The following is a 13,893-nucleotide window of genomic DNA, read 5'->3' on the forward strand; positions in this document are numbered from 1 at the left end:
CCGTCATGGTGTAGGTAACGAACCACCAAACCTCACCAGGCTGTCTTTCCATTCTTTACTACAAGCGTGCTCGTAATAACAAAAGAAATAGGAGTATTCCACCGTATTTTGTCTTTTTTTTTAAATCCCGATGCAAATTACAAAAATCGCAAAAATTGCCCTCCCTGAGCCCATGTTTTCTTGGGGGTAAGGCTCCAGATAGAGAGGGAGGGCCTGGTGTCTTACACTTGAACCAAAATGTCCTGAAGATTTTCGTTCAACCCAAATGAAAGACGCCAGGAAGAACTCCTTCACAAAATGCCACCAAATATCCATATACGTACTAAACCAAAAAATGTCATCTTCAAGCAGCCATCACCGCCGCAACAACCGCCGCCACCACGACTCCAACACCGCCAACCACGCCAACGTTCCGTCCAGCCCCGGCCGTCACAACCGGGGGTGGCAGCGTCGTCGTGGTCGATGGCTTCACGCTGCCCGTGCTCACGATCGGCACGGCAGTCTCGGCCGGAACGGTGAACGTGGTGAAGCTGGTCGAGACTGAGGGGATCCCGACAAACCACGACGAAGCCGCGGTCGACGTGCTCTCCTCAACATCATCTCCGTTTTCTTCCTCGTCATCGTTGCTGTCATCGCTACCACCAGGCACAGGGGTCGTGGTGGCAGTCGGCTGAGGCGCCTCCGTGTCCGTCACCGTCTCTTTCTCTTCCTCCTCCTCTTCCTCACTACCGCCAGGGGAGGTTGGCTCAGGGGTGGTAGGCGCGGCAGTCGTGGTGACAGGGCAGACGGTGGTGGTCACGGCGATGGTCTCGGTCACGACCTGGCCCGTGGAGCAGCTCTTGGTGACGGTCGGCGGGCAGGAGGTGATGGTGTAGGTCGTGGTCGAGTAGATGGTGGAGGTGGTCCAGCTGATGGTGCTGGTGGTAATATCCTCGGGCAGGAAAGAGGAGACAATGAAGGACGGGTTGGGCGTGGGTGTTGGGAGATCCTCCGAGTCTGTTTCGTCGTCGCTACCGTCGTCGACGGTTTCGATGGGAGCAGCGGACTCAGTGGTAGAGGGAGAGACGGCCGCGGTGGTGGACTCGGATGGGGTGATGGTGAACGAGGCGGTGACGGACGGGGCCGCGGTCTCGACAACCGAGTTGGAGGCTGTGGGTTCCTCTTCCTCGTCCTCATCCTCCTCACACTCCTCGCCCTCCTCAGGCTCGGACGACGGCGTGCTGGTAGGCACATCGGTGGTCGCCGTGCTGCTGATTTCCTCCACACTCTGGGTAGAGCTCGGGAGCTCAGAGCTGGTAAGCTCAACAGCAGACGTCAAGGTTGTCGAAGGCAGGGGCTCTTCCTCATCTGACTCTTCCGGATCCTCGGTGATGTCCGTTTCCACAGGTGCGGCGGTCGTCGAAGAGGGCGTGGTCGCCGCCGGGGTCGAGGTAGTCGAGGGCAGGGGTTCTTCCTCGTCCTCTTCACATTCTTCATCCTCCTCAGGCTCGGACGAAGGAGTGCTGGAAGGCACGTCGATGGTAGTCGTGCTGCTGATCTCCTCCACACTCTGGGTAGAGCTCGGGAGTTCGGAGCTAGTAGTCTCCACAGCAGATGTCGTAGTTGAAGGCAGGGGGTCCTCCTCTTCCGACTCCTCCGGGTCCTCAGTGATGTCCGTCTCCACGGGGGCCGCAGTAGTTGTGGAAGACGTGGTCGTCGCTGACGAGGAAGTGGAGGATGTCTCAGGCTCACCATCAGCGGGAGTCTCGGTTGGGACTGATTCAGGGGTCGTCGAAGTAGACGAGGTGGTCGTAGTGCTTGACTCGGCCTCTGAGGTGGTGCTCGACTCAACCTCCGTAGTCGCGGTGGACTCAACCTCCGAAGTCGTGGTCGATTCAACCTCGGAAGTAGTGGTCGACTCAGCCTCCGAAGTCGTGGTCGACTCAATCTCCGACGTAGTGCTGGACTCGGCCTCCGAAGTGGTGGTGGATTCGGCCTCCGAAGTAGTGGTCGACCCAACGGTTGACGTGGTGATGGGCTCTTCGCTCGATGTGCTGCTGCTAGTAATTTGTGTAGTGCTCGACGAGGAAGTGCTTGTAGTGCTGGTCGTCGGCACAGCGGTCGTCGACGTGGTCGTGATCACACCCCACTTGACGCAGAGTTGCTGACCAGGGAAAAGCGAGCAGCCTCCATCCAGGGATGGGTTGAGCTCCCGCAGTTCGGCCTCAATCAAGCCATAGGCGTTCATGATGAGGTAGCAGTACTCGCCCGCCACCACCGTGTGATACCGGACGCAACCCGTGGGCAGCGACGTGGGAGTCGCGGCGGCGCTGCTGGTAGTCAACGCAGGAGTGCCAACAACAAGGTCGTGGACAAACTCGTAGTACGGCTGGCCATTGCAGTTCTCGCTGCCCGACACGACGTCCCAGATACTGACACCACCAAAGGCAACCTTGTTCTTGTGCTTGTTGACCAAGGTTGTAACCTCACTGGGAGTGAGGTAGCCCGAGCCAGCGGCATCCTTGCTTCCAGGGATACCAATGAAGACCTTGGCATCCTTGCTCGCCGTCGACTGCAGGTGGGCGACCCAGGCGTCGAAGTTGTTGTTATCAACACCATGGCAGCTCGGGTTGTTATAGAACTGGACGAAGAGCGCGTCGAACTCGCCCTCCTGGATGATGGTCTTCATCTTAAACCACTGGTCGCTCAGGGGGCACTCAGGGGCCGCCGTCAGAAGGAAGCTCTTGCTGGTCTCCTGGGAGATCAGGTAACGCAGCCTCCTGACCATGGCGACATAGCCGGTTTGGTCGTCTGTGGCCAGTTAGTTTCATATTATCACAGTTAACCAACCGTTGGAACGGAGATTGCTTACCGAACTTGTGCTCGATGTCGAAGTCAAAACCATCGAACACAAAGTGCTCATCCTCACCGGCATCCGCGATGTAGTTATCATCGAACGGCCGAGGCGTGGTCGACGAGGGATCGTAGGGACCAAAAGCCTTCCAGACGAAGTCGGCGAAGTACTCTCCCTCAGGAGGGCTGGAGATGGTGTAGTTGGCCTGCGGAGGATTCCAGTCGCCACCGATGGAGAGCAGAACCTTCTTTCCCAAGCTCTGGCAGTACCGGACATCGGCAGCGATCCGACCGCAACGGTTCTGAAGGTACGATGGGTCCCCGTTGGAGTTCTTGTACACGTCACCGCCGCAATGAACGCTGAAGTCGCTTCCGGGGTAGTTCAGACCCGACGGGTCCTGCTCGGGGGACTTGTTGATGAAGCCGACGGTGACATATTCGAAGCTGCCGGTCTCACAGAAGGTCCTGAGTCTCTGCTCCTCTGTGCCTGACTGTCCCCAGTAGACGTTGACGGCGGTAGAGGCTAGGGTAGGGGCCACGGCGAGGGCCGTGACGGCGAGAGTCTTGGTGAACATTACGGGAGAATAGGGGTAATATTATGAATACAAGGTGAAGGGAGTGTATACACACAACAAATGAGTGACTGGCCAAAAGACGGCCGGGTCAAAAGGAGTGACTGGACGCAGTGCGAAACGCACGCAACGAGAGGACGCAAACGCGAAGTTTGCAACAGCTGGAGATCGAGGCCGTATGGTGTTGACTTGGGCTGAACACAACAAGAGGGAAAGAGAAGAACAACCCGGAGAGGACACTGCTGGGCTTTCATAGCACCCACACCACCATCACTCACAGCCCCCTCCAACAGATGGGCCGGCAACGAGGAATGACAAACAACAAGGGCACACCTGGGACGGCTCCATCGACCCATGACACATCCACGGTGATTCTTGGGCCCCATCCCCGGGAACTCCCCGAGGGAAACGCATCGACACAACGGGCAGGAAAGCTCGTGGGGGCGGAGGCAGGAGAAATTAGACCATATGCATCACAACCTTCTCAGGCGCCGGGAGTGTCCAACCGCCGCCGATATGTCACGCCGAGGGTGTGGTGGCCGCGATAGAGACTCGCAGACCATCAGAGGAACGGTCACCTCACGCCCATGCCACATCTGTCTCCATGATGTGTTCGCCTCTGTCCTAAATTCGATCTTGATGTCAGAGCCTCCTCCTTGACATCTCATCAATCTCGCGTCGTGCTGCGTCGTAAAGTCGTGGAACACATGCTGTCCTCCATTCTTCCCGAGGCTTTCCCCTCCTCCCCGGTAAGCATCACGGCGGCACAGCACGGCTTGGCCACATGTCAGCCCCGGGGTATGAGGAGGGGTGGGAGGGATGCGAAACGGCGTTAAGCAGCCGCGAAGCCGAAGAGCAAGATCATCAAGCACATCATAGCCCTCTGTTGCCTGCTCGTGCTCGTTCCCCTGCCAAGCCTGATGCTGTGTGGTTGGTTTGCGTGACCGTTGGTTGTATCGCAGGCCGATGTTGTACGGGCACAAGTTCCCCGCGTCCCCATTTCTTGAGCAAAAATTTCATCTCAATGCAGAAGAGACGGGTTGCTGCCTGGACGTCTTGTCTTGCGGGCGGAGTCAATGGAGTTCCTTGACCGAGTGCGTTCTCTGAAAAACGTCGAGACTGACTCGCCGTCGATGTCGATAACCCGCATCCCACATGGCCCACCAGATCTCGAGGATGTTGGAGATGTCATCCACTCATCCTAATACCTTTCCTATCATCGTTAGCTGACCGTTAAGGAAGGAGGGGGAAATGGCTGACCTCGCATTAGTGTCCTGGGTTTGCGCTCGTTGCTGCGCTCGTGGTGTTGGGGGCGAAATCTCCTGCGGGCATTATGCAGGAACGTCGTCCGAAGTTCCCGGCTCGCCTTTGCGATAGGGCTCAGTGAAGAAAACGCCGTTCCTGGATGTTGGTTCCAGGTTGCCCAATGCTGAGTAACACCAGCCAGGGGAATACCCCAATTTGGAGAGGAGGGTAGGAATAATTCCGCCGTTCGGTCAAGCAAACCTCTTGGCGCGTCTTATTTTTGGGACCTGCGTCACCTTCTATTCGTCATTTGCCCCATATTTTCTCGACTGTTGGCTGTAGGCCTCAACATGTGTGTGATGCGATGCGGCGCGCACGACGTTTGGTACTCTCCTTCTGGAATCTTGCCCAACCGATCGGGGATTCAAGATCGGTTTGCATACCAGAAGATTGGTAACGAGGTTGACGCTTCGTTCCTCTTTGGGATGGAGTAGTATAACCTCCAACCTTCATGTTCATACGCTCAAACAAACGCGATTAATCGGGGAGTAGATACCCATTACTCCATCTTTTTGTCTGTACGGATATGAATACTGGCCCCCAACACTTGGAATAATTAATTAGCATGATGTTAAAGGCTATTGACTCCTCGGTGCTAACTCTTCGCCAGATGTTCTCTTCTGCGGCCCGATATGCCACCCCCGGGATACCCGCTCGAGCAAACAACATCGTGGGATCCAATCGAGGCTCGCGTACTCTGGCAGACAAGCCAGTGCATATAACGTCCTCAATCGACACCGTGAACCTCTCCTCAAATGCTTAACCAGTGGATATTATGAAGGCTGTTTGACTCGCCCAGTCTGCTACCTAGGACGAAGGTTTGCTGAATTCTGTTTCTACGGCTGGTTGTTGAACTTCATGGTCCATACCAGAAGATACCGCAGCAGAAGCAGTGAGCACAAACATCGTGGGAGCCGGCTGAAGCTTGCGGGACCAACCTCCCGTTATTGTCTCATGGGGGCGGACACAAGTTCGACGCATGGGACCGAGATTGTCTTCTTGCTCGACGGTGGGAATGTCACCCTGATACCAGGCGAGGCCCAGCGCTAACATAGGGGGTTTTCCGAAGCACATATTGGGTGGGAATGGAAGGGGAACATGTGAACACGTTGTTAACGCGGCTTGCAGCGGTGTGAATGATGTCCCATGATCAAAGTTCCCTTCAGGGCGCTTACTACTTGTTGAGGTTCTTCTTTGGGGCTGGTGGCAACAGAAAGCAGCAAAAAGGGGGATTGGGGACGGATTCGAGTTCGTGGCGCTCCCGGCGCTCCCGGTGCTCCCGGATGACTTGAGGACCAGTCATGGTCACAGCGATTTCGACAAGCCTGGGACACCAAGGTCTCAAAGCATGATCGCGAACCTGCCATGGGTGGCCATCTACTCGGGGGGCAATGGCGAGGCAGGAAGATGGAAGTCTTCCGTGTGGTCTTTCTCGACGTCATCATCACGGGGACACGCACGCTCCCATACCCGAGCCCCTGATGTACTCGCAGATGCAGTCACCACCACCAGCACGACTATGGAAGGGCTGTCCTGTCGTGGTGTGCCACTGCTTTGCGTCCGCTTTGGAGTTGTTTATTTCTTCAGCGTCCTTCGGCCGCATGTCTACGAGCTGTCGTGAAACCTCAACCCATGATGGAATCCAAGCGCTCTCTGGCACCTGCTTCCTTGCAGCAGAGATATTCCTTATTCTCCTTCCGTCATTGGTAGGAGTCCTGACAGCCGTCGTGATGAACCCAGGGCAGCCATTCAGTACAACATTGCTTCACTGGGCAATCACTGCGATGGTTAGCGGCCCGGGTCCAGCCGTCAGCCACCGCGGCGCTTTGATGCTTCTGACTCTGGGCGTCTACAGAGCCATGATCAAGGGATTGGGTGCGCCTTGTTACTCTCCAGGAGTCTTGAGACATGTCTGTCACGAGAACATTGTTTGTGTTCCGATCCTTGTGGCAGACATGTTATTGTTGGGCAAAGATAGTGATGGCTTAAAGGTCTGTTTCTCACATTCTTCCGCTCTCATCGTGCTGCATCCCGTGGTTTTGTGCGAATCGCTGAAATAAAACGAGCAAGTGAAGCCATCACACCAGAAGCATGCTAGGAACGAAAAGGAGGTTGACAAACACAGGCCAACTCCAACGCCCACCCATACCACAGAGGTGCCTGGGCAGCCATTCACACACCCACAGGGTTCATCCGCAATGTATCTAGGTTTCGAATGCCATCGGTAGGGCACCGGGGTACATAATTTTCCCTGGAGCAGATGCTCATCGGGCCCCTCAAACTTGGGGGCCCGCCAGCACAGCGCAGCGGTCAAGTACGATGGACAAAGAAATCACCACGGGGGACAGACCCGGAGGTCCCGAGTTTGAATCCGAAAAATGAGCAGGTGAAAAATAAATAAATAAATAAATAAATAAATAAATAAATAAATAAATAAATAAATAAATAAATAAATAAATAATAAATAAATAAATAAATAAATAAATAAATAATAAATAAATAAATAAATAAATAAATAAAAATAAAAAAAGTAAAATCCTGCTCCCGACCCCGACCAACCGACCAACCGACCATCCCATGGTGAGCGACACCATGGGATGATATGATGAAAATGACTCCCCCTGTAGTGGGGAGGCCCGAAAACCCCCGAACCTAGGATTCCCAAACCGACAAGAAAAACCCCCTTAAGTGGGGGTTTTCGTAGCCAGTGATGAAAATCTTGCCCATCTCAAGCCGCAGTATTAGGACGGTCACCCGCGTGAGGGGGATGGGGGAGGTTGGAGTTGGTGAGCTTTTTGTGGTCTGGGTTGGATGAATGAAGGACCTGCCTCAAGAGAAGCCCCAAGTTGGCTACGAAAGCTCATCAAGGGTTGTGCTCTCAGATAGTGTAGAATTGGACAACATGAGAGTTCGTCGGGTGAGTCTCAGGCTTTGTGATGATGTTTCTGTCAACTAGGCTGTTGTCTAACCGGTGGGGATGAAGTCACATTCAGATCACAATGTCCATAGCCCGAAGCCTCCAGGAGAGATTCCTCTCCGTAAGCACCTACTTCAGTGTCTTGGGTAGTGTCCGGCTTCTGCCCGAGCCTCCCAGACCCCATGAGAATGATGCCTGCTGACTTCCCCAGCAGCGGTGAGAAAGCGGCATTCAGACTGTGCTTGAGATGACAGAACCTCCATGTCCCCATGGATGATGTCGGAATTCTGAGCTCCAGTCCTCCAGGACAGATACAACCAACCATCTGCGAAGTTTTCAAAACGCATGGCACATCTGAGACTGGAAGAAAGTTTGCTTCGGGCTGACTGCCGAAGACTCTGTCCACGTCCGAATGCACCCTCCAGATATCTAAAGAGATGATGCCTTCAATTTACGATAGCCGGTCAGATCGTCTCTCCACCCTCAGCAATTCCAACCAACTTCATCGTTCAGAACCTCAGAGCGTATGTGCCACTCTCTCGCCCAGGGGCATGTTGTCTCCCACCGATATTGACAACGCCCACCTCAAGAATCCACAATATCACATCCCCGTCGAACCTAGAACTTCATTTGTCATGGACCGGGCATATGGTCGAACCCGCCATGACGTGAGTCCAAGGGATGGGCAAAGGTCTGATCAGATGACAGTTTGGCTGTGAGAGTGGGAAGGGAACAAATCTTGTCCTCGACCAAGCTGCCTCGTCCACAGGGGGTTTTCCGAGCTCTCCCGGTCTTGGAGTTGTCCACAAAGTGACGAGAGTCATGTCGACAAGGCCATCAGGTCACAATGAACACTACAATGATGGTGCCCAAGGCTGCGGAAGAAGATCTTGAACCCCAGGATACGGCAGTGTTTGCAACTCGGAGACCTAATCTTCCCCAAATCTCTTCCCCAACTCGGACCAAGGATTGAATTCTAAATATCCAACGGTCTTGTCATGGGATAATCCCAGTTGCAGGGAAACGGCTGGTGACCACCAGTAGCTTTCCCCTGAACACGATTTTTAGTTCAAGATGAGTGAGCTTCACGTGTCGAAAAAATCATGGTTCACTTCTAAGTTGTGTCCTTAACGAGGGCGAGATGATCGGATACTTGAAAGTTGATCGGCCTCATCCTCGGTAGATGACGTCGTACATGAGTACCTTACATAAAATAGGATCTTAGCTCACCGTCATCCCACCTACCTCGAACACCAGTAAGACGGCGGCACCTGCCGCTTCTGCAGCCACATGGCATTTCTGCAGAGCTACGCCACGCGACACAACTTATGCTGTAAGACGTTGGGACAGCCGGAGTAACGTTGCCGTTGGGCCACAAGCAAGAGGCGTTTCGACACTCATGAGCGATCCAGTAAGTAATCCAGCTGGGCCCTTGCTTGAGACAGAGCCATTCTCTGACGAACAACGCGGGTTATCTCCGGATTACTCTGCACACATTACTCTATCCATACCCTACCGAGTTTCAGAGGCGCGCATTGAGGTTGTTTCTCAACCCGCTTGAGGCCTCAATTGAAGAACACAACAAACTGGAGAATTGTAAGACCGGACCAACGGATCCCTCCTTAGCGTAGCTTTCAAATGTGGCCGTGCAAAACTTTGGAGAAATGAAGCGTTCCGTCGTGACATGGCCGTTTTTGGATGCTCGGCGTGGCTGCCTCGTGGGATACGAGGCCGGGAAGCACCCCGTGCCGTGGCGCAACTCCCCATCAACCTCGCTGTTGAATGCCCTTTCCCCCCTGGGACCCCTGCAAAACCGCCCCTTCCTTTCCCCACGCCCGCGTTCCTCCGGCTGCCCATGGCCCAATCAACGCCGTTGCTGGCGGTCGCAGTCCTGCAATTGGCGGCCAAAACGCTTTTTTTCTCTCTGCCCATTTTCCACCTGCACACTCTCAACCCATCCCACCACTTTGAACTCCTTCTCTCCTTTGAGTCCAACGTTCCATCGTAAATCCGCTCGTTTTCTGTTTTCCTTTCCCCGCTCTCGCTCAACTCTCTTCCTCCACGGTCTTTGTACAGCGTTTACCCAGCGTTTTGGTTCCATCCTTTGGAGCTTACCCCTTGTCTGGTGCTTGACGTGCCTCCGTCGCACCGTAACCCTTCATTTCGTTTGCCTTGAAACCATCCGTTCCTGCGGAGAGACGTAACCGCCAGCTTAGGCCGGCCCAACTCAGACTTTGAAACATTTTGCGAAAACAACACCAAATCGATCGATCACGGCATCGACGAGTAGCTGTCTACCTATAGCTCTACCCCCTTCGTTTCGAATTACGCCTTTCTCGAAAGGCGTCCCTCTTCGCGTTCCTACCGCCCGACTGCGGCCCATCTGTCACGATGCAGCTTCGCAGGGCCCTTCGGGTTCTTGTCGTTGGCCTCTCGGCCATGGCCGTCGCTGAGGCCATCGCTCCCAACGTCCAGCCTGTTGCTCGCGACGCGAAAGCCCTGCAACAGCGGCAAGACAAGGACGAGCCGGATTCTACCACCAGCTCTACCACGTCTCAGACGACCTCGACAAGCACAAGCTCTACCGAGACCACATCATCAACATCGTCAAGTACCAGCTCGACCACCGAAACGACTCCGACGGAAGAACCCACCGACGACACCACCAAGCCGACCGATGCCACAACGACCAAGACCACGCCAACCTCCACATCCGCCACGAAGCCGACTGATGCGCCAGAAACTACCGAACCGCCCGAGACCACCTTGACGCCAACGACGTATATCATCACCACAGTCGTCACGTCGACGCGCGAAGACGGCTCTGAGGTCACATATACCACCGAGACTCAGACAACGGCAACGCCGGGGCTCGCCGACCCTGGGAATGGCAACAACGGCAACTCTGGGTTGAGCCCTCAGACGCGCAACACTATCATCGGCGTTGTCGTGGGCGTTGGTGGCGCTATCATCCTCGGCGGCTTGGCTCTCGTCGCATGGCGCATCTGGGGCCGCAAGAAACACCAGGAGGAAAACGACGGCCTTATGGATTACCACAGCGCCGTTGACAGCAACCCCCAGACCGTCGGTTCCATGTCCACCCGAACCCCCTTCCAGAGCACCCTGGAGAGCTACCACACGCCGACTCAAGTCAACACGGCAGCGAATTTCTGAGCGTACCGTCGACGGATAAACCATGGATCAAGCATGGAGTTTGGGGTTTCTCACTTGCGTCTTTTCTGTCACGCGTTTTCGGCACGTTACGGCGTTGTTTTCCGTCCCTGCATTCTGCATCTGGTCGGGCATCATCACACATACCAGGCTCTCTCGGTTTCTCGTTTGAGACATCAATTACGTCTTACGGGAAATGAAATCGGCGGTGGGGGTATGGGGTTTGGAGGAGGTGGGTTGGAGGTGGTGTCGGCCGTCAACGACGACCACGAAGGCATCTGGGTTTCTATTTCTCAATATGGGAAGGAAGCATTGCACGTTACAACTCTTTCCTCATTTGGCTGTTTCTCTGTTTTTTCTAACTGTTCTCGGTGGCGAAGTTCAACAATCACCTGGTCGGAGCACATAGGTGGCCGATGCCAGCGATCTGTGTAGGACCTTTAATGCTAAACCTAGATTTGTTCCATGTGTACACTTTGAGATTCTTGTCTAAACTACTTTTGACACCCATCAGACGAAGGTGGTTATTTGTGCCTGGATTTGCCGTCATCCGAGCTTTGTTCATCTCGTGCCCCTGAGATCGAAGCCGAACACAGTGCCGAAAGCCCGATGACGGTGCGTGTCCTCAAGCTCGCTCCCTCGCTTGGACCCGGCTGGCCATTCCGCAAGTCACGTGCATCGTCGTCGATCCCCGTCATCCAAAAAGCAGACCAACCCCTTTTTGGCTTTTCGCATGCTTGAGCGTCCAGCGCGGAGGCTCACGTCTCACGTCTCATCATGGTTTCATCCCGCCGCGGCTTGTCCAAGCAGACATGACGCTCCGCCGTGTCGGCGTCTGCTGACTGGGCAGAGATGCCGGGCTAAGAGTTTGACGTGCGTACCACGGACCTGATCTTGGGACCTTGGGGCCGCGCAGGGCGAGAGAAGCGCACAGAACAGTCCGGGAAGTGGGAATGCCGTGGGACCTATCCGTTGATCGCTGTGTGTGATGCAGGGGATGGGATGGCTTGACTTGGATCTTGACCTGGGTCTGGTGTGGGAATGACGATGCGGAAATACCGAGGGGAATGCTCAACAACGGAAGTGGTGTTTGTTTTCTTCTTGTTCGGCTTTTGACATGATATGACATAGCGAGGTGGGATAGTTTAGTCTTTTTTCGGTCGTTGAGAAGGTTTTCTTGGTTTGGTTGGTGGTCTTTGCTGCTTTTCATCTACCTGATTTGCCTGACGTTGAGCGGAGGTTTGTTGCTCGAAGACAACCAAGATCGATCACGGCGAGTTTGCGTTGAGGAGCTTCTACAACGGCTACGAGATCCGTTCTACACATCTTGATACGGCGACCAAGTCCAGCGAGAGTACGAATCGAGACCTACCTAGTTGGATTGCGGAGGGAAGTTCCGTCCCTCGAGTCTCCTTGCGCAACGCCCAACAAACCGTCTTACCTGGCCGAGCAGGTTCAACCTACCTATCTTCCCCCGCTTGTTCTCGTTCGATATATCCTCCTTTTATACATCTCGCGATCGCGTTGACTCGGCTCCGTCTCGAAGATGCACCTCTTTACTGCGGCCTTCCTCCTTCCGGCGATACTCGCGCCAGCGACCATGGCAGGCGCCGGCCCAGAGCACGTCGGCATCCGCCTCAACGCCGCCGGCATGCTCCTCGTCCGGCAAGCCGGCGACGGCCGGCTCAACCTGCAGACCTTCACCGGGGCGCTGGGCGGGGCGGCTGCGTCGGCGATTATCAAGTCAAATGACCCCGAGAGGCCGTTCGAGGTGGATGGGGATACCTTTGTATGTTTAACCCGCCTCTCTTTTGTTTATTTTCTTCTGTATGGAATGGAGAGGACGGGTGTTGGTTCGGATTTCAAGAGGGTTGGAACTGACTCAGAATACCTTCCTACAGAACGACTTCGAGTCCGCGGCCAACAGGGCGTGTGATAACCAGAAGAACAGATGCGCTAACCTGGCGAATAACGGGGGAGGGGATTTCAAGGTGGGGGATTGTGATGTGCAGAATGGTGAGTAACGAACGCTAGTTCCTTTCCTTGCCACCTAGAAGGGTGCTATACTTCGTGATGTCATGAGTTCATCTCGGATACATGCGTCGTTAGTGGATTCGTGTCAGATGTGATGGGGCTAACACTTCACCCAGAACGGTGCAAAGCAGCCGCTGCCGCTGCGTCGGTCCGCGAGTTCCCAGCCGCGGGGGAGCCGGTGTTAGTGGGCTCGGATGACCAATTTGACTTCTTCTGCGACCCATGAGAGCGAACGTTGAGAGGCACTAGGAGGTGAGAGGTGGCTGGTCCAGCTGGATGTCTTTGGTAGTATGAACAGATGGAGAGCAATATGGGGTGGTATTCTTGTTTCTCTTGATGCTGGAATGGCTGGAGTTGGGGGTTCTGGTGGGCTCGTTCTCAAGGGTTAAGTTGTCTTCTTTTTTTCTCGACCCCTTTTGCTAGAATTGATTGTTATTGACGGTAGTTACCCAAGAGTGAACGTGCTGATGTCTTCCCACATGCGGTTCAGACAGGTATCTCGGCTTGGGGCGGGGTAACAGTCGAATTTTTGCCAACTGCACCTTCAATCAACGTGATTTGGCCACCATGTACTCCGTACTCCATAGGCGACGCGAGGCGGGTCGGGGTCGTGTTGATGTCGCGGGAATGGAAGCGCGTCTGGTTGGATGGCGGAGGTGTCCTTGACTCCCTTATAAAGGTCTCCCACAAAGGCATTGTACCAGAGAGATTGTTGTCTTTTTGTCAATGAACAAAGGTTGCTGTAGTTTCGACAAGCAATGGCCAGAGTCAAGACCTTGTGGGGGGGATATTCAACATCAGATACGGCGTACCTGACCATGATATCGCCGTCACATTTTTCCCCAGCTCGTCTCGAAGCATTGGCTGTCGATGGATGGCCGAGCGTTGCTCTGTGGTCTTTGCAGAACGCCACTCGGCGCCGGCGGAACGGTGGAGCCGAATCTCGGCGTTCCATTGCTTGGACTGCGCACGCAGGATCCCCACATTGCCATGCACGATGCGTTGTCGTGGCTCCTCCGTTGGCGGTTTTGCGGTCGAGTGTCTCCGGGGAGGCCCGGATCC

General features: G+C 54.7%; 6 protein-coding genes across 6 annotated transcripts; 3 read left to right on the forward strand and 3 right to left on the reverse strand.

Annotated features, from left to right (window-relative positions):
* Positions 1 to 343: 343 nt before the first annotated feature.
* VTJ04DRAFT_2514 (uncharacterized protein) lies at positions 344 to 3,407 on the reverse strand (the record flags this gene model as incomplete). The annotated part of the gene is made up of 2 exons (XM_069360312.1): positions 344 to 2,790; positions 2,852 to 3,407. 2 exons carry the CDS (start codon positions 3,405 to 3,407, stop codon positions 344 to 346), a joined length of 3,003 nt encoding a protein of 1,000 aa, XP_069221035.1.
* A 21-nt stretch (positions 3,408 to 3,428) lies between these two features.
* Positions 3,429 to 5,783, reverse strand: VTJ04DRAFT_2515 (uncharacterized protein; the record flags this gene model as incomplete). The annotated part of the gene is made up of 4 exons (XM_069360313.1): positions 3,429 to 3,598; positions 4,601 to 4,612; positions 4,665 to 4,805; positions 5,579 to 5,783. 4 exons carry the CDS (start codon positions 5,781 to 5,783, stop codon positions 3,429 to 3,431), a joined length of 528 nt encoding a protein of 175 aa, XP_069221036.1.
* A 100-nt stretch (positions 5,784 to 5,883) lies between these two features.
* On the reverse strand, positions 5,884 to 6,312 carry VTJ04DRAFT_2516 (uncharacterized protein; the record flags this gene model as incomplete). The annotated part of the gene is made up of 2 exons (XM_069360314.1): positions 5,884 to 6,034; positions 6,170 to 6,312. 2 exons carry the CDS (start codon positions 6,310 to 6,312, stop codon positions 5,884 to 5,886), a joined length of 294 nt encoding a protein of 97 aa, XP_069221037.1.
* A 3,705-nt stretch (positions 6,313 to 10,017) lies between these two features.
* On the forward strand, positions 10,018 to 10,800 carry VTJ04DRAFT_2517 (uncharacterized protein; the record flags this gene model as incomplete). The annotated part of the gene is made up of 1 exon (XM_069360315.1): positions 10,018 to 10,800. The coding sequence occupies one exon, from the start codon at positions 10,018 to 10,020 to the stop codon at positions 10,798 to 10,800; it is 783 nt and encodes a 260-aa protein (XP_069221038.1).
* Positions 10,801 to 10,833: 33 nt separating this feature from the next.
* On the forward strand, positions 10,834 to 11,232 carry VTJ04DRAFT_2518 (uncharacterized protein; the record flags this gene model as incomplete). The annotated part of the gene is made up of 1 exon (XM_069360316.1): positions 10,834 to 11,232. One exon carries the CDS (start codon positions 10,834 to 10,836, stop codon positions 11,230 to 11,232), a length of 399 nt encoding a protein of 132 aa, XP_069221039.1.
* A 1,111-nt stretch (positions 11,233 to 12,343) lies between these two features.
* VTJ04DRAFT_2519 (uncharacterized protein) lies at positions 12,344 to 13,057 on the forward strand (the record flags this gene model as incomplete). Its single annotated transcript, XM_069360317.1, has 3 exons — positions 12,344 to 12,586; positions 12,699 to 12,813; positions 12,948 to 13,057. 3 exons carry the CDS (start codon positions 12,344 to 12,346, stop codon positions 13,055 to 13,057), a joined length of 468 nt encoding a protein of 155 aa, XP_069221040.1.
* Positions 13,058 to 13,893: the final 836 nt, after the last annotated feature.

The sequence above is a fragment of the Mycothermus thermophilus genome (genome assembly GCF_041956435.1).
Source record: "Mycothermus thermophilus strain CBS 625.91 unplaced genomic scaffold VTJ04scaffold_2, whole genome shotgun sequence".
NCBI lineage: Eukaryota > Fungi > Ascomycota > Sordariomycetes > Sordariales > Chaetomiaceae > Mycothermus > Mycothermus thermophilus.